The sequence below is a fragment of the Nomascus leucogenys genome, chromosome 4, assembly GCF_006542625.1.
Source record: "Nomascus leucogenys isolate Asia chromosome 4, Asia_NLE_v1, whole genome shotgun sequence".
Classification (NCBI taxonomy): Eukaryota; Metazoa; Chordata; class Mammalia; order Primates; family Hylobatidae; genus Nomascus; species Nomascus leucogenys.
The window spans coordinates 139,263,657-139,280,885 of NC_044384.1; the positions used below are offsets into that span (position 1 = coordinate 139,263,657).

Sequence of the window (17,229 nt, forward strand, 5' to 3'; positions counted from 1 at the left end):
GTGTGATGATGATAATAATGAAGACAATGGTGATAAATAAAAGAAAATAAAAAGCAGTGAAACAAAGTGGTTTAATAGCTATACCTAGTTTGTTGAAAGATTCTGCTGCTAATATTATTCAATATTTTTGTATGCTGGTGCAAGTAAGGAAATTTACATTGTCTAATAAAAATTATTTATTAATTTATAAAACCGTAAAAATTTCATAGAATGGGGCTAAGAAGCTGCATTGCAAACTAACACTTTCAGTTGATTTTATGCACAGTAATTATTGAGAATCCCCTTATCTAGATCCAATGGATCCGGACCTACATAGGTGCTATCAAGACTTAAAGAAGAAAATTTTCCTGACTCTAGCCACACCTCCAGTTAGTAATAGATCTAGAGATTTAGAACTGAAACCCAGACCTCCTGCTTCCATGGGCAGTAACTTTTCACTGTCCTGTTTTGCTTCATTTGATGAAGAGGATTTGAGAATAAATGATCACATGATTCAACTCCTCCGCAGCTCTGAGAATTTTAGCCCTGGCCTGGCAAACAAGAAGCTCCCGCAGTAGTAGAGGAGGCAAATATACATTCACTAATCTAACATACAAGGCAGTAGGCACTGTACCATAAACGAGGCACTGTGGGGGTTCAGACCAGGGGCAAAGCGGGGATTAATAGGGCTAGTAAAGTCTGGGAAGTGTTCACTAACAAAATGTCTAATCATTAACTCAACGGTTTCTCAACATGGCCTAATTAATTGTAACTTAATATAAATGGTTGTTTGTTCATAAACCTTAATCTTTTGCCAAAATATTTGTAGCTTATGTTCCCATTTAACAAGGTTTTCTGGTCAAAACTGTGCACCCACATCATTCTAATGAACTTAGTGTCTAATAAAACATGGACTCTCAGTCATCCCATGAAGGTGATTTTGTGTGCATAGTATATCTCTGTCTGTGAATATGCCTAATGAGGTATGGAAGGACACTTATTATCCAAACCGAGACATTCCACTGGTGCTAGAGGGCCACAGACGGAAGTTTTCTCTGCCTACTGGAAATAAAGCCAAGCTTTCTTCTTTCCTCATCCGTGAGGATTGCTGTCCTCCTCGTTATCATTCTTTTTTTTTTTTTTAATGAGCCAAGCTCTACCAAATAACAAGACAAAGTTTGTGTAAGACTTGGTAAGACTAGAGTGTCTGACATCTTATGGTGCTATAATACTCAAAGCAAAAGTAAAATCACCTATGACCAGAAAAGGGAGTCACATAGGAAATCTACAAGACCTATTGGCTGAGAGACCTGCAGCCTCATAATTCATTAACTCTCCATAGCAACTCTCGAAGGAAATGAAGTCAGTGGTGTTTCAAGTGCTTGAAACCCTTTTTACTCTACCTCTAAATGTGAATTAATTAGGCAAGTTTACTAGCAGTTACTACACCTCAAAAGCAAAATAATCAGGCATTATTCTACTTTAAGTTGCATTCCAGTTCCTAACATTGTAATTCCCTCTTCCTTCTCAGCAACTAGTCTTCTAAATTAGAACTTAAACACAATGACCAGATATGACCCTGTAACAGAGCATATCCTTCTGCATTTAGCATGCAATCGTGAGTCACAGGTATAAGACCCCTTGAACAGACATGGTTTTGGTGATGATGTGTAGGACTTACTGCTTTTACCCAAGAAGATGATCAGGCATCCTAAGTAGATCAGAAAATTTTCTGGAGCTCTTGAATGTGTATAGGCAAGAAAGATTAAGCAACCTCTTGCCTTATATGAGGCAAACTATCTTCTCTATTTTCTTTTGAATTCAGGATTTCAAGGTTGGGGAAGGAGTGGGAAAGTAGCCATGGATATGTGAGAATGCGGATGATCCTTTTACATTGTCAGGGATGGTCAAATTCTAAGCTTTACATTGTTTGCTAAAAGACACTTTACAAAGTTTTTAGCAGAAAATATGATGGCACACATGTCTATTCTTGGTGAACCCAGACTTTTTTATCTAGTCTGTGATAGTAAATTTCAAAGGACTGCTTAGGGTTAATGAATCCTTCAAGTTATAAAGATGAAGGGCAGTTTTTGAACAATTCCCATTTTGCTATATGAAGACTAATCTGGAAGAAGTAAAAGGGAAAGATTGAAGCGGAGAGAACGGAGGTGGAAAATGAGTTCAGTTGATCAAATATTTGTTAAGCACCCATTGTATGTGGGGCCCTTACACGGAAACAAGCAGACAAAGAACAAAAGCATGTGATGGCCTTGCTCCTAAGAAGCCAGAGGCCAGTCACCGGGATTGCTACATACCAGGAAGACGTCAACAAGCCCCTGCAATATGGCACTGGCATAGGATGAAGAAGAGGTTTCTTTCTATGAGATAAATAGCACACGATCAAAAAAGAAAGCCAAAAGTTACGCAAGGCTTGAAAACCTAAGGCACCAACTCTTAAGTGATCTGATTGTCAGTGGTGACTTTGGAAGGAAAATTATTATTAGGATTATTTTAGTACTAAGAGTTTTGAGCTGTCTATCCAAGATTTTTATCTGCACCTCTGCCTTAGGTAATACTGTGTGTGTGCCTTTGAATGTGTTTGAAATATATTCTCTATCCCACACTCCGCATAGTTTTGGGGCTGATCTGAAACTAAACTCTTAGGGATGGGGTTAAGCTACTCTATCACATTGTGAAGAGCTGATATGTAAGAGACTCTTAACATTTTACAAATTTCCTTTAAAATGCTTCCTTTTTTGTGAAGGGAAGAATAAGGATTTGTAAACAAATGCAAAAATATCTTTAACTAAACAAAAGAACAGTTCGTTAGGCTTGTTATGATTAGCAGAGAGGATAGTTGCAGACACTATAAAATCCCTCAGCAACAAGATTTGACAAAACCTTAAATATGGCTCTATTTTTCCTGTTTTATAGAGGAAAATACTAAGGCTCTGGGAAGTGAAGTGCTTTTCCCAACAGTGGAGTAAATGTCAGAGTCAAGGCTGGGTTTTACATCCCGGCTTTCCCTATACATCCTACCCTATGGTTCTGTTGTGCTGTTCCTTTGTGTGACTCCGTAAAGCCTGGTTAAAAGTGATACCATATCAAATTGTATTAACTCAGTAGCACACAACACCAGGGAACTGATTTATAAGATTATTATCCTTGTGGCATTACTGAAGACACAACTGATTAGTAGTTATCAAGTAGTCATCCTGGCTAAATATATGGGTTTGATTTTTAATTTTGAAAATGAAAAATATTTTAAAATACATGTCTTACATCCATATCCCCAGGAAATTCTAATCAAGTTTTAAAACTTCCAAATTTAGATAAAGTAATGGTTTTTTTGTTTTAATTTTCACTCAATGAAAATAGAAGAAACTAATTGGATGGAACAGCATAGCAGAAGCATTACTTATAGCCAAAAATGGAGTACAACAAGACTTAAGAAGAAAATGCAAGACAGTGCTTAAAAAAGCAGTCTAATGAAAAGTGGGGTCTCCTCTGGATGCCCTTAGGTAGACATTGCAGCAGCACTGTAAAGTTTTTCTGGAAGGCTGGGGAAGAGAGGAAGAAACAGAGAAGGGGCAAGAGGAGAAAATAGAATGAGGCTCAGAATACCAAGCCTTAGTGCTGTGCCTATCACCTTCCTCACTAGATCACTGGGTGATCTTCGGCAAGTTTCTCCCTTTCCCTCAGCTCATTTCCTCATCTGTAATGTAAGTGACTAGACAAGATAGCCTATGATGTTCATTGTAACTCCAACTTTTCTTCCCAAAGCAAACAGCTGGAAAAAACACTGTGCTCACAATATGCAACAAATAAAAACAAAAGATTTTTAAAACCCCCTAACGTAACTTCAATTCTTACAAATAAGCAATGGTACATCATAATTTTACAAAGCCCTTTAGTGATTTCATTTTTAAAATCATGTCAAGTTTTATTTTACTTCATAATAAGATAATGGGAGATAAAGTGTTAAATGGGTTCATGAAGGAATGTATGTAAAAGACACAATAATCCAAAATAGGTAATTGTTATATTAATGGTTCCCTTTACTGGGGAGGGGGGGAGCAGATAAAAGAATGTTAGGAAAAGCTTCATAAAGTGGATTATATAGAATGTGCTTTAAAAGAGTTTGGTGTTTTATTGAGTGGGGAAAAAAAATATGGGGTTATGGTTCAAGGGTTAAAGCTATACAAAATGAGTCAATTACAGAGTTAGGCTCCAAAACATAGTACCTATAGTTAACAATGAGGTATTTTGTATTTAACAATTTGTTAAGAGGGTCGATCTTAGGGGTTCTGACAACAACAACAACAACAACAACAAAGGGACGTAGGAAACATTTGGAGGCGATGGATATATTATTACCTGGATATTGGGTATGGTAACAAGAGTAATATATATGCGCAAACTTGCCAAACTATATCCATTAATTATGTACTGTTAGTGTATAACAATTTTGCTTCAGTTCCTACTATATTGCCTGGCAAACAGTAGATGTATAAAGTCAGATCAATGATTATTGCTTGTGCATGTCGAAAATAATAAAGAAAGCAGGTGACAATAAAGACATCCTGAATCTTTGGGAAATAAATAGCATCCACCTGCTTTCTCATCCATTGAGATATAAGCACATTTTTGTACTTGTGTGTCCTGGAAGCTTCCTGTGGGAGATTTAGTTATTCTCTTTTTGTTAGGCTCTACTAACCAAGGACAAATCGCAGACTCAGAGAGCTTCATAAAAAGGCCCAGACACTCGATGCCCAGAGACTCCAGGCTCAACCCACATTGATGCTGGTCCTTCAGCCATGAGACTACATTTGCTTCTCCTTATTCTCCTTCTTTTTTCAATTCTCTTATCCCCAGGTAAGTTGGTAGCTGATTACTATGAGGTTCTGCAGATTAGCAGGCTATATCCCTGGCCAGACAAGATCCTAGAATCAGTCCTGTGGGTTCAAGAACCTAATATTTACAGCTTCACTAGGATTATAATAGGGAAAAATAGAAAAGAGACTCATTTAGCAGTAGCTCCTGTTGATAAGATTCCATCCATGTCTTTTGACCTAGTGAGTGGATATAATAATGGATGCTGCTGAAATTCAATCCTGTCAGATCAAACTGCCTACATATAAATTTTGATGCCCCACCAAGGCATCTCAAGATACAAAGTAAGGATACAACAGAATGTGACCTCAATGAGATGCCTTTGTGGGACACAGAAATTTATATGCAGGCAGTTAAATCTGACAGGATTGAATTTCTATGGTATCTATTATTATATTCACTTACTAGGTCAAAAGAGATGGACGGAATCCTATCAATAGGAGCTAATGCTAAATGAGTGTTGACAAATCTGAAAGTTTTTTTTGAAGAGACAAACAGAAAAATTATAATCCTAGAATAAGTGAAAATTATATAAGAGACTTTTCAAAATAAATTATGTTTTATGTGGTTATGAATAAAAAATGATTTCCAAAGTGAAACTGAGGACTAGAAAGCAGAGTTAAAGGAGCTTCAGACAAGTGAATTAATAAGGAGCAAAGACATAAGGAAGTGCTGCTCATGGTATATACAGGTCACCACACAGAAATGGGTAACATAACTTTCAATACAAAAATGGCTAAAATGTAATGGGCTAAACATGCATTTTGGGGGCTTTTGGAAAAAAAAACAGCAAAATAAACCTAAAGAAGATAAAGGGAAAATTATAAATACAAAATATAAATTAATGAAACAAATGAGAAAAAACTAGTATTTTAAAAAATGTTTTTCAAAAAGTCTAATACACTTTGTAATAACTTGGCAACACTGAACAAGAGAAAATGAGAACATGCTTAAAATAACTATTGCAGGAATGAAAGGTTAATATCAAAACAGATGTTTCAGAGATTCAAATAATTTTTAAATTTGTGTATTATATTCCCTCTTCACTGCGTACTTGGGGATTTTCCTGTTGCAGTTCACTGTATCATGACTGTGTCATCATTTTTGATGCTAGTAAATTATTACCATCAGCATACAAATATGCTGTTGTTTTTCTGATCTAAGAAAAAGAATGTCCTTGCTTTTCTTCTGATGCCAGCTGTCATCCCATTTTTTGCTCTACTTTTCAGCAAAACATCTTAAAATAGTTGTCCACACTCTCTGTCTTCAATTCCTCTCCTCTCATTGTTTCTTAAATATATCCCAATCAGGCTCTCTCCCCCTTTTTTGACCATGCTATTGACACCACTTTTGTCAAAGTGACGAATAATCTCCGTATTGCTAGATCCAATGATCATTTTTCACTACAACTTTAATTGGCCCATTAGCAGCATTTGACACAAATAATCACTTCCTTCTTCACAGTATACTTTCTTCACTTGGCTTCGAGGACAGCACATTCACTTGATTCTCAGCCTATCTCACTGGGGCTACCACTTTGGCTTCCTTTGTTTCTTCCTCATCTTTTTCCATCACACCTCCTATTGGAGAGCTCCAGAGCTCAGTTCCTGGTCCTCTTCTCTTCTTCCTCACCACACACTCTTTGGAAGGGCTCAGCAAGTCTCATCCTTTTAAATTCTCCTTTTGGACGTCCTTTTGAACTCCAGGCTTATAATAAATTATCCAATTGCATAACTGGTGTATCTAATTGGACACTTAATTTCAAAAGTAATATATATCCAAAACTGAACTCACAATTTTCCCTCAGAAACCTCTACATACAGATTTTCTCTTCTTGCAGAGTGCCATGGTCAGCATTGGAGCCTCTCTTAGCTTTCCTGTTCACTTTCATCCTAAGCAAGCCTCTATCTCTGTACCTCAAGAATCTCTCAGGGCTCCCATCCCTTGCCCAACCTTGAGCAGTAGCTGCCTCACACTCAGTGAAAGACCAGACAATCTACTTCTCTCAGCTACCTGCCCTGCCCTGCCTTCAGATCTCATCAGGCCTCTCTTCTTATGCACCTGTGAGAAAAGAGAGTGAAGGGGGGATTCTCTCAGCTCCCCAACCCACTCCCCAGTAACAGAGGATTTTCCACGATTCTCACAGTGAGACCTTTATCTTGCTCTGACCTCAAATTGCAGCAGTTCCTACATGCCTGTCCCTCAAAAGTGTCTCATGTGGTTCTCCCGCTCTCCATCTGATCTTACCTAGGAGCACACAAGATAGGTCAGGAAAAAAGCATTAGTGGGGCCAGGCGTGGTGGCTCACGCCTGTAATCCCAGCACTTTAGGAGGCTGAGGCGGGCAGATCACAAGGTCAGTGGCTAACATGGTGAAACTCTGCCTCTACTAAATACAAAAAAATTAGCCGGATGTGGTGGCACGCACCTGTAGTCCCAGCTACTTGGGAGGCTGAGGCAGGAGAATCACTTGAACCCTGGAGGCGGAGGTTGCAGTGAGCCAAGATCGTACCATTGCACTCTAGCCTGGGTGACAGAGTGATACTCTGTCAAGAAAAAACAAAAAGAAGAAGAAGAAAGAGAAAGAAAGAAAGAAAGAAAGAAAGAAAGAAAGAAAGAAAGAAAGAGAAAGAAAGAAAGAAACAAAGGAAGAAAGGAAGAAAGAAAGAGAAAGAAAGAAAGAAAGAAAAGAAAGAAAAAAAGAAAGAGAAAGAAAGGAAGAAAGGAAAGAATGAAAGAAAGAAAGAAAGGAAGAAAGAAAGAAAGGAAAGAAAGAAAAAGAGAAAGAAAGGAAGAAAGGAAAGAAAGAAAGAAGAAAGAAAGAAAGAAAAAGAAAGAAAGAAAGAGAAAAGCATTAAAGCATTAGTGAGTGAGAGTGAGTGTGTTTGGGCCCCTACTGATGCTAAACTATCACAAGTCCACACTCAGCCTTTCAACATTTGCTTGAGGTTTACTTGTTTCCTTCTTTTCTCCATCAAGGGCAGCTGCCTCCTGCTTCTGCTGCTGCAACTCATGTACACACAAAGCATCTGTGGATCCGTTCTTTTTTCAGTACGGCTTCATCAGTCTGAATTTAAGTTAATTAGCTTTTTTTTGAGACCTCAGCTCTGTCTTTTAAAATGAAATCTATGATCTATAGATTATCCAGCTTATTCTCTTTCTCAGGGCAAGGGCATTTTTCTATAACTTTCTAAATTCTAAACAAAAGTAAAAGTTCACTTCTTTTCAGAATCCCCCCATGCCAGAAAGTATTACTATTATCATCAGTTTAGTGATATTCATGGAATTCAAAGTTGACTCTGAGATCAGCTTTTGGGTTAAATTCTTTCTTCCTGATATATAGCCTTTGAAATTTTATTTGCTGCAGATCTCTTGGTAGTGAACAATTTTAGTTTTTATCTGTCAATTTCATATTGTTATTTTTGTTCTTAAAAGACAGCATTACTGAGTACCCAATTCCATATTAACAGTTATTTTCTCTCAACATTTGTTGATACTAGTTTACTCATTTTTAGTTTTTGCTTCACTATAATATTCAGATAAATATTATTTCATTATAAATTGTCCTTTTTTCAAAGTTTGTATGGTCTGGTGTTTGGTTTTAATGTTTTATAATTTAACTAATGTGAACTTATTTTTATATCATCTGCTAGAAATATATTCTTTGAATCAATGGATTTATACTTTTTCCTAATTTCTTTCTGAGAATCTCTTGAAATGGTGAATCCTCTTACACTTTTCTCCCCGCATATTTGAATTAAATAAATGTTAGACCTTGTGTTTACATGCTACATTCTGGATATATCATTTAAACATTTTTTTCTTTACTAATTATCCTGTTACCTATATCTATCATTAATAACTTGCATTTATTTTTAAAATTTTTTTAATTCAGACTTGCCTTTTTTTTTTTTTTTTTTGGAGACAGAGTCTCACTCCGTTGCACAGGCTGGAGTGCAGTGGTGCGATCTTGGCTCACTGCAACCTCCACCTCCCAGGTTCAAGTGATTCTCCTGCCTCAGCCTCCTGAGTAGCTGGGAGTATAGGTGCCCACCACCATGCTCAGCTAATATATATATATATATATATATATATATATATATATATATATATACACTTCTTTTTTTAGTAGAGACAACTTTTCACCATCTTGGGCACGCTGGTCTTGAACTTCTGACCTCGTGATCCACCCGCCTCAGCCTCACAAAGTGCTGCGATTACAGGCATAAGCCACCACGCCCAGCCAGACCTGCCCATTTTTTCTATCACCTATATTGTTTTACTATTGTTTTTACATCTTTGTAATAGTAGATTGTTTCTTTAAACAATGGATACACAGCTGCTTAATTATTTCCCCACAGTGACAATTTCAATACATTTAGTTTTCAAGGGTTTAAATGTGCTATTGATTTCATTAACTTTTATTCATGGTGTCTTGCTTACCTGATCATTTTTTAATACTGAACTCTTTGCTCATCCTTAATGTGCCATCATTCTACGGTCTGAAATGAGAATGCTATTATCCAAACTTCCTCTGTGAAACTGACTCAATGCTTTATCTCAATATAGAAGTTCCAGGATTAACGAACTGGAATTTCTGATGGCCCAAGAGTCAGTAGCACCACCATTAGCATTGCTGATAATAGCAGATCTTCCCAGAAGATCTGGGAAACCCTCACCCCCCTCTGTCAGCTAGCCAATACAAAGTGCCCAGCGCTCAAGCTCCAGTTCACAGACTAGTTTTGTGTTTGAAAGAGGAGATTTTTTAAGAACTTGCCTAACCATTTTCAAGAATAGAAATGTTTCACAGAGATCCTCTAAAATGTATTTGTTCGATAGCAGCAGTCATTTGAGAGCAGCTAACTTGCAGTCATGGCCAAAAGCCTAAATCTTTCTTTCATTCTAATCACACCTATTTTGTATCTTTTGGAGATATCTCAGATTCAGATGTATTCATACCATTCTATGATTTGGGACACTACTATAGATTCTTCAAAATGTTACAACATTCCAATGGTATTTTGGGAGGTATAGAAGGAAAGGAAAAACAATGGGCTCAAGTCTCCCCTGACTTCTCTTCTTACAACTTATTTCATTGTCCAAAACTTTTAGAACGATATTAATACAACATTGACAGTGGGTATTCTTCTTTTCCTTCTGATTTTAATAGCATTGAAGGAAGTGTTTTGCTATGAAATTGCTATATGGGTTGTATTCAGACAAATTTTGACTTTGTAAAGGCAATATTCTTCTCATTATTTTTAAATATTTACCAGGATTCACAGTATTATTTTCAATTCTCCCCGTTCAAAGGCATTTTTAAATAACTTGATGAAATGGGTATATTATATATGTTATTCTGCTATAGAAACAGAAAAACCAGCACCAAATTATATTCTAGATACTTTGTACACCAATTGCACCATCTTTTCTTATCTAAGACATTTCAATTCTTCCACAGGTGGGAGCACATGAATTAACATCATTTACTACTTGTAGTTTTCACTACAGACTTTCAGACTTATGGTGCCTAAAGGAAATAGAATGCTTCTAGCTGGGCTTAAAAGCTACAAATAAACAGAGGAAATATACACTATTTTGAAAGTACCACTTGAATGTTGTGTATGTATTTCAATATTATGTTGCTAATTTTAATTGTTCAAGGTTAAAGAGCTTAAACCTCCTCCTCATGCATTCCTGAATCACCGATTACTCCCACACATACATTCTTTGATACAGCATAAACCTAAGTAAATAAAGATGTGGCGAAATGAAAAAAATAAAATAATGTTATACCATTCTCATCTAGGAATGGCATCAGTAGACAGATGTGAATAAAAGTAATGTGATTATAATTTTAAAAATCATTTAACAGGATCCATTTATTATTAAATGAACATTAAATTACTTAATGTATAATAAATCTTTAACACAATGAAAACTCTTAATGCAGAGTGAGATCAAAATGAAGGTATTAACTTTTTTTTTCCTAATCCTTGCTTTAGTTGTTCTTTCCACCAGACCGTCACTTTATTTTAAGGATATTGTAATAGCACAAAGCCATCAGCTTTACCATTAGAGAGATCTTCATTAAATTATCTTTGTTGTAATAAAGGTCATCTGGAGGAAATACTGGTCTGAATACAATAATAAATGTTAAGCTTTCTAGCATTTTCCACTTTTAGACACAAATTGAAAGAATCATTTATAATGTCAAAAACATACTTTTTTCTAACTAATCTATTCTATGACTAAGACACTATTAGCAATTAAAGTAGATAGATCAAACCCAAATGTGGAGAGAAAACGTAATTTCTACTTATGTTTGAACAGATGAGAGCATGAATAAATTGAAAGCCTGAAATATTAGCTTGGGGGAGTAACGTCACTTGAGGGAGCAGGAGCAGGATATACCAGCCTTTAGCTCTACAACCTACCCCCAAGAAAAAAATATATAGATAGGTATGTACAAACCAAAATAGCCCTGGGAGGGTTCAAGGGACCATTTAAGAAACTATGGCAACACAGTGAAGCCAAAAAAAAAAAAAAAAGAGAGAGAGAGAGAGAAAGAGAGAGTGAAAGAAAAAAAAAAAGAATGGCAATATAGAAAAAACAGCTGCTGAAATCAGCATACCTGAGATGCCAGAAACATCTTTTTTGGCTAGAAACAAAAGCAGAAAGGGACTATCTGTATCAGCCACAAGTGGAACCACCATGGCCCTCAGTAACCCACTCTGGCAGAAGACACTGGCATTTTTTACCACTGGAGTAAGCAACAGCACTTTCTGACAGAAAACCCAGAGAAAAAAAAAGAAGATGTACCATCTCCTCCCACATCCCTTTTCCCCACCAAAAAATGCAGTGACTGTTGGGCCACACAAGGACTGGAACTGCTACCTTTCTTAATCTGCATGTGTCTCTGACATATGAGTAGCAACCCTTTCAAGAGCTCCCACATAAAAATGCTCATACTAAATTTATTCTGTTACTTAAGAGTGTTTATGGATTTACATTCCATTTGTGGACTAACTATCTCACTGGATCTTCTTCCCTGCAGTAAGAGGTGGTTTGGGTGCTGCAGAAGGTCATTGTCTCAATTTGTCTGGTGTTTGCAGAAGAGATGTCTGCAAAGTAGTAGAAGATCAAATTGGTTCCTGCCGAAGAAGGATGAAGTGCTGTAGAGCATGGTGGATTTTAATGCCAATTCCAACACCACTTATCATGTCAGATTATCAAGAACCCCTTAAACCTAAGTTGAAATGAAACTGAGATAAAATAAAAATACATTAAAAGTGAAGTTATCTGCATCTAAGAATATTAAAATATACATATTAAGTACTTCCATCTTGATAAACATCTTGCATTTTCACTTATCAACATAAATGAATAAATACTAATTTCAAATACACCCAAGTACTATTTCTTTGTGAGTCATTAAAAGATCTTAACAAAACTTTTAAAAATGAGAAAACTGTTACTTTTGTTTTCCAAGAGGGTGGATTGAAGGCATTGTTAGCCTGCCTCTTGCACTTGGAAAGACAAAATGGTGTGTAGAGATTCACACTGTGAACTTTCTTTCAAGAAGCAACACAGGAATTTAACAGGAAAATTGAAATAAGCCACAGACCATTTGAAAGAAGCAGTAGGATGCAGCTTACACCATAAGCTAGGCAGAAAATTGTAAGTTTCCAGGGTGTGAGAGGGGGGTAAACTGACTCTAAGATATACCCTTCCACTGGGAAACCTATCAATCCAGGCCGTGAGGGAAGGCCTTAACCCTACTCAGCGCTGGAGCTGATTTAGGGAAGAGTGGTGAGTATATGAGGAGTGGCATTGGGATGTGCTTTGAATCTCCAGCACATTCACAGTTTCTGGCAGGATGGAGGGAAGCCATTTCTGATTCTACCTCAGAGAGGACCTCCTAGAAGTCTGCCAGCTAACTCAGATGGTGGTCACAGGTTGAGAGAACCTCCCAACTGAAAATGGGGACAAACTCCCCAGGCCAGAACTGAGAGGTGAGTGGGAAGTGTGCTGCAGCAGCAAGCCCAGGAGCTGGGGGCCCCTGCTCTGCAGGTGGATTGGGAAGGGTGTGGCCTGAAGGTTGCAGTTGCTGTCTCCATATGAGAGGCTTATGGTATGGGTCAGTTTTGAGTTCTGAGCTCAGACTTCTTGAAACTTAGTTGGCTACTCCCAGTGGAACACTGTGGGTGTGAGACCTGCCTTGCCAAATGTGTGGGAGCTGGATGGGGCTTACTACCAAGCTGCTACTCCCCATTCTTCATATGGACTCTCCTTGTACAGAGGCAGAGACAGCTTCACTTCTCTCTGGAAAATTACCCCAGTGGCCCAAGAACTGCCTTCCAGTTCCCACAGGAGCCACTGCTTGTCCCACACGTAGAGAGCCAGAGCATCACCTTACCTGACCTAGTTCCCACCTGGCTTTGCTCAACCACCTACCCTGGTAGATTAACACAAATAACAGAAGAAACTTTTAGAAGCTCTATGGCTCCACCTATTTCCTGAGACACCAGAGTGCCTCCCATGGGTAAGATAAGGCAAGTCTAAATCTCACCACTACCACCACAGCTGGCAGTCTTTTGGAAGCACCACCTCCTGGCTGAAGGCCTACTGACAGTCCTTTACAGCATCTGCAGGGAGAATAACATAGCACCCAGGAAGGAGAAAAGTTGTGAGTGACCACAACTGTTACCATTGCTTGCATCATTCTGGCTAACCAGGAGGCCCTGGGTCTGTCCATGTGATGAGTTCGTTACTACTACAACTGGCATTTGAGAAATCCAACACACAACACACTAGGACTATTTATAACCAAGGAATCTCTCAGAGTCTACATCACTCCCCTGCCATTCCCATCTGATCAGCTGCTGATACACACTGCTGTGAGACTTGAGGACAGTTTACATCACTGGATCCATTGCAGACATTCTTGAGCACCAGCCTGGTGTGTGGTAGCCCCACGGGGTACCTAGACCCAGAGAAGAAGCAGCAGCATACGCAGTAATCTGAATTTCAGGGACTCCTACTCTGAGGAAAGAGGAAGCGCACCACATCAAGGGAGCACCCTGGAGACAAAATAATCTAGATGGCCTTGAGTCCCACAACATTCCACTTGTGGGAAGTTGTTTGGTGGTTTGTTTGTTTTTGTCTTTTTTCCAGCAGAGGAACATGTGCATGCTAGGCTCAGTGAGGAAAGTCTGTAGCTATATCCCAACAATCAGGCAGCCTTGATGCTCAAGAAGGGTCTTGGAGAATGGAGACTTATTTTCGATCTCATACACTACTGCAGACACAATAGTACTGTGCTCAGAGCAAGGGTACTGAGGTGAGGGGCCATAAAACCTACTGAGACACCAGCCAGGACAGCTAAAGGAGTACTTGCATTACCACTTCCCCAACCACAGACAGCACAGCTTGCAGCTCCAAAAAAGACCCCTTCCTTCTGCTAGAGGAGATTAGAGGAAAGAGTAAAAAGGACTTTGTCTTGCATCTTGGATATCAGTTGAGCCACAGTAGGATAGGGCACAGGTCAGGGTCATGAGGTCCCCATTGTTGATGTAACTAACTTTTTTTTTTTAATTTTATAGGCTGATAGGCAGAAGGGACTTGTCTCAAATAAGACTTTGGACTTGGAGTTTTGAGTTATGCTGGAATCAGTTAAGACTTTGGGGGACTGTTGGGAAAGCATGGTTGGTTTTGAAATATATATAAAAGACACGAGATTTGGGAGGTGCCAGGAGCAGAATAATATGGTTTGGCTCTGTGTCCCCACCCAAACCTCATCTCAAATTATTATCCCCACATATCGACACAGGGACCTGTAATTGCCATGTGTTGAAGAAGTTTACTTCATGCTATCCTCATGATAGTAAGTGAATTTTTAGGAGATCTGATGGTTTTAAAGTAGGAGGTTTTTTTTTCTGTGCACTCACTTCCCTCTCCTGCCACCTTGTGAAAAACAGTGCCTGCTTCTGTCTTGCCTTCCACCATGACTGTAAGTTACCTGAGGCCTCCCTAGTGATGCAGAACTGTGAATTAATTAAACATCTTTCCTTTGTAAACTACCCAGTGTGGGGTAGTGTCTTTACAACTGTGTAAAAATGGACTAATACAGGTTCCCTGAAATATTCTGAGTCCCTTTGGAGGCAAGAATCTCTTCATACCAGCATGGTATACTGATGAAGTACATCCTGATCTTCTAATGGGCTGACAAAGAATTTATACATACGCTTTATGTGCCAGCAACTCTATGTGCAGGCTTTTGAGCCTCAGAATGGGCTTTCTAGTCTATCTAACATTTTTCTAAGCAAACTCAGTATCTCTCATCCACACTGGGATAGGTCCTAAATTGCTTTCTGTTACCCACCTGAGATAATGAGATGTTGTTAAATCAGGTGTGTGTGACCCAGAAACATCTATCTGCAGTGGCAGGAGAGGGTCTATCTGCTCACAAGAGTCTCTACAACATTTTCTAAGTCAGTTCAGAAGCTTATTGATTCACCTTTGCAGGCAATGTAACCATGAGAAAGGTCTCCAAAAATTCCTAACCTTCTGGAAAGTTTTAAAGTCTCCACAGGTGTCCAGAGGTGACTGTAGCTGTACTGAAAGTCACTGCCTGGATAACTGGCCTGTTAAAGTAAATGCAAAATATGCTAAGCCCACTAAGGATACCCAGAAGCCATGGCATTCAGTTAATTTTTGTCTTTCTTGCAGATGGGAGAATACTGAGGATTGTGCCCTCCTACAGCCAGTGAAGGTTATGCCAGTGCGTAGATGTACCAGTCAAGAGGGGCCATGGGAGAGCAGATGGCAGAAGGGTAGCCATGTCCTTTTGCTGGGGTTTACTGCTTGTCATGAGCTCTGCTGCTGGGCAGCATGTGTGATTTTTGACTCCTGCCATGTTTTCAAGAAGTCTTGCCCCATCAGCCAGCTGTCCTACCTCCTGAGAGCTGGTGCATGTTTGTTAGCATGGAGATGCAGAACAAGAGTCACTTTAGTATTTATTCATAGGCTGAGACACCTGAGATTTCCATAGAGTCCCCATGTGTGCACATGCCTACCTGCAGGTTGTTTTTCCTATTTTTCTGAATGTTAATCTTTGCCTTCTGGAACTCAATATTACCCCATGTGGCCAAATATGGGATAATTGTCAGGGGAAACTGCTCTTTAGGTCCCAAGTCCACAGGGTTAGTATTATTACCAATATTAAAATTATTAATTATGGATGTTAGATCATAATAATCATCATCATTCCTGTTAATGCTCATCAATATGTTTATTATTACTATCATTAAGATGGTTTATTAATGTTATTATTCAGTAATAAATGTGTAGTTTCTCCATTCGCTCATTCAAACTGGAGTCTGACTCCAGATATGACTATGGATATGACTGCATATGACTATGAGGGTTACCCTGCAGATATAGACATGAACAGCTGTCCCAGAGACAGCTCTTGCAGCCAGCAATTGCTCTTTCATAGAATGAGTTCCTTACAGGAGAGAAGGGCTGATCTCCATCATGTGGTTTCCTCAGGGTCTCATCAAGGGCTGGTGATACAGGAGCACTGCCTACCCCTCTTTCTCACGTGAGAGTGGTACATTATCTGTTGTCATGGCTGAGATGGCTCCATCTTGAACATATAACTTCCAGGTTGTAGAAGCAAAAAAGCAAAAGATGCGTTGGATCTGCATAGGGAACTGCAAGCCATCCAGCAACCTCAGGACACACTCAGAAACAAACACGTGGACCACAATGCCCAAGCTCAGCTGCAGGGCTCTCCGTTGGGCTAGGACGAGGACCTCCTCCACCAGCTCAACTGGAGTCCTATCCTTGGCCCCAGGACCACAAGGAGCATCTCTTTTTTTGGAATCACACTGCTCCATTCGAAGGACAGCCCTCAGTTCTCTGTCTTCAAAAGAGGCTGCAAATGGTGCTGATTGGGAGAAAGCCACAAGCAGCATCACCCTCTACAATTTTAAAATAAAAATGTCTCCCAGAATGGGATACTATGCTGACCCTACCTAAAAGCACATTCCCTAGATGTTGCTTGTTGCCTGGAGTTTGAACAGCATTGTCCAAACTTTGCCATTAAGAACTAGGAAACTTACCTAGGGTAATTGCAGGAGTAGGCCTAAATCCAGGTGTGAAGATCCTTGAACAGGGGGTGTTTCTGTACCTGTAAAGATTGCGGACTGGGAAAGGTAAGGCTCTTGTCCTACAAGACTCTCTAGAGGTTAAGGATGTGATCTGCAGAAAGACATGAACTAGCACAGGCCAACTGCAGAACATCTGCCCCCAAGAATCGTAAATGCCTTTTCACTCATCCTGCAGAATGCAC

General features: G+C 39.0%; 1 protein-coding gene across 1 annotated transcript; it reads left to right on the forward strand.

Moving 5' to 3' along the window:
- Positions 1–4,742: 4,742 nt before the first annotated feature.
- Positions 4,743–12,134, forward strand: LOC115834829 (beta-defensin 109). The gene is made up of 2 exons (XM_030812368.1): positions 4,743–4,854; positions 11,929–12,134. The coding sequence occupies exons 1-2, from the start codon at positions 4,797–4,799 to the stop codon at positions 12,132–12,134; spliced, it is 264 nt and encodes an 87-aa protein (XP_030668228.1). The 5' UTR covers positions 4,743–4,796.
- Positions 12,135–17,229: the final 5,095 nt, after the last annotated feature.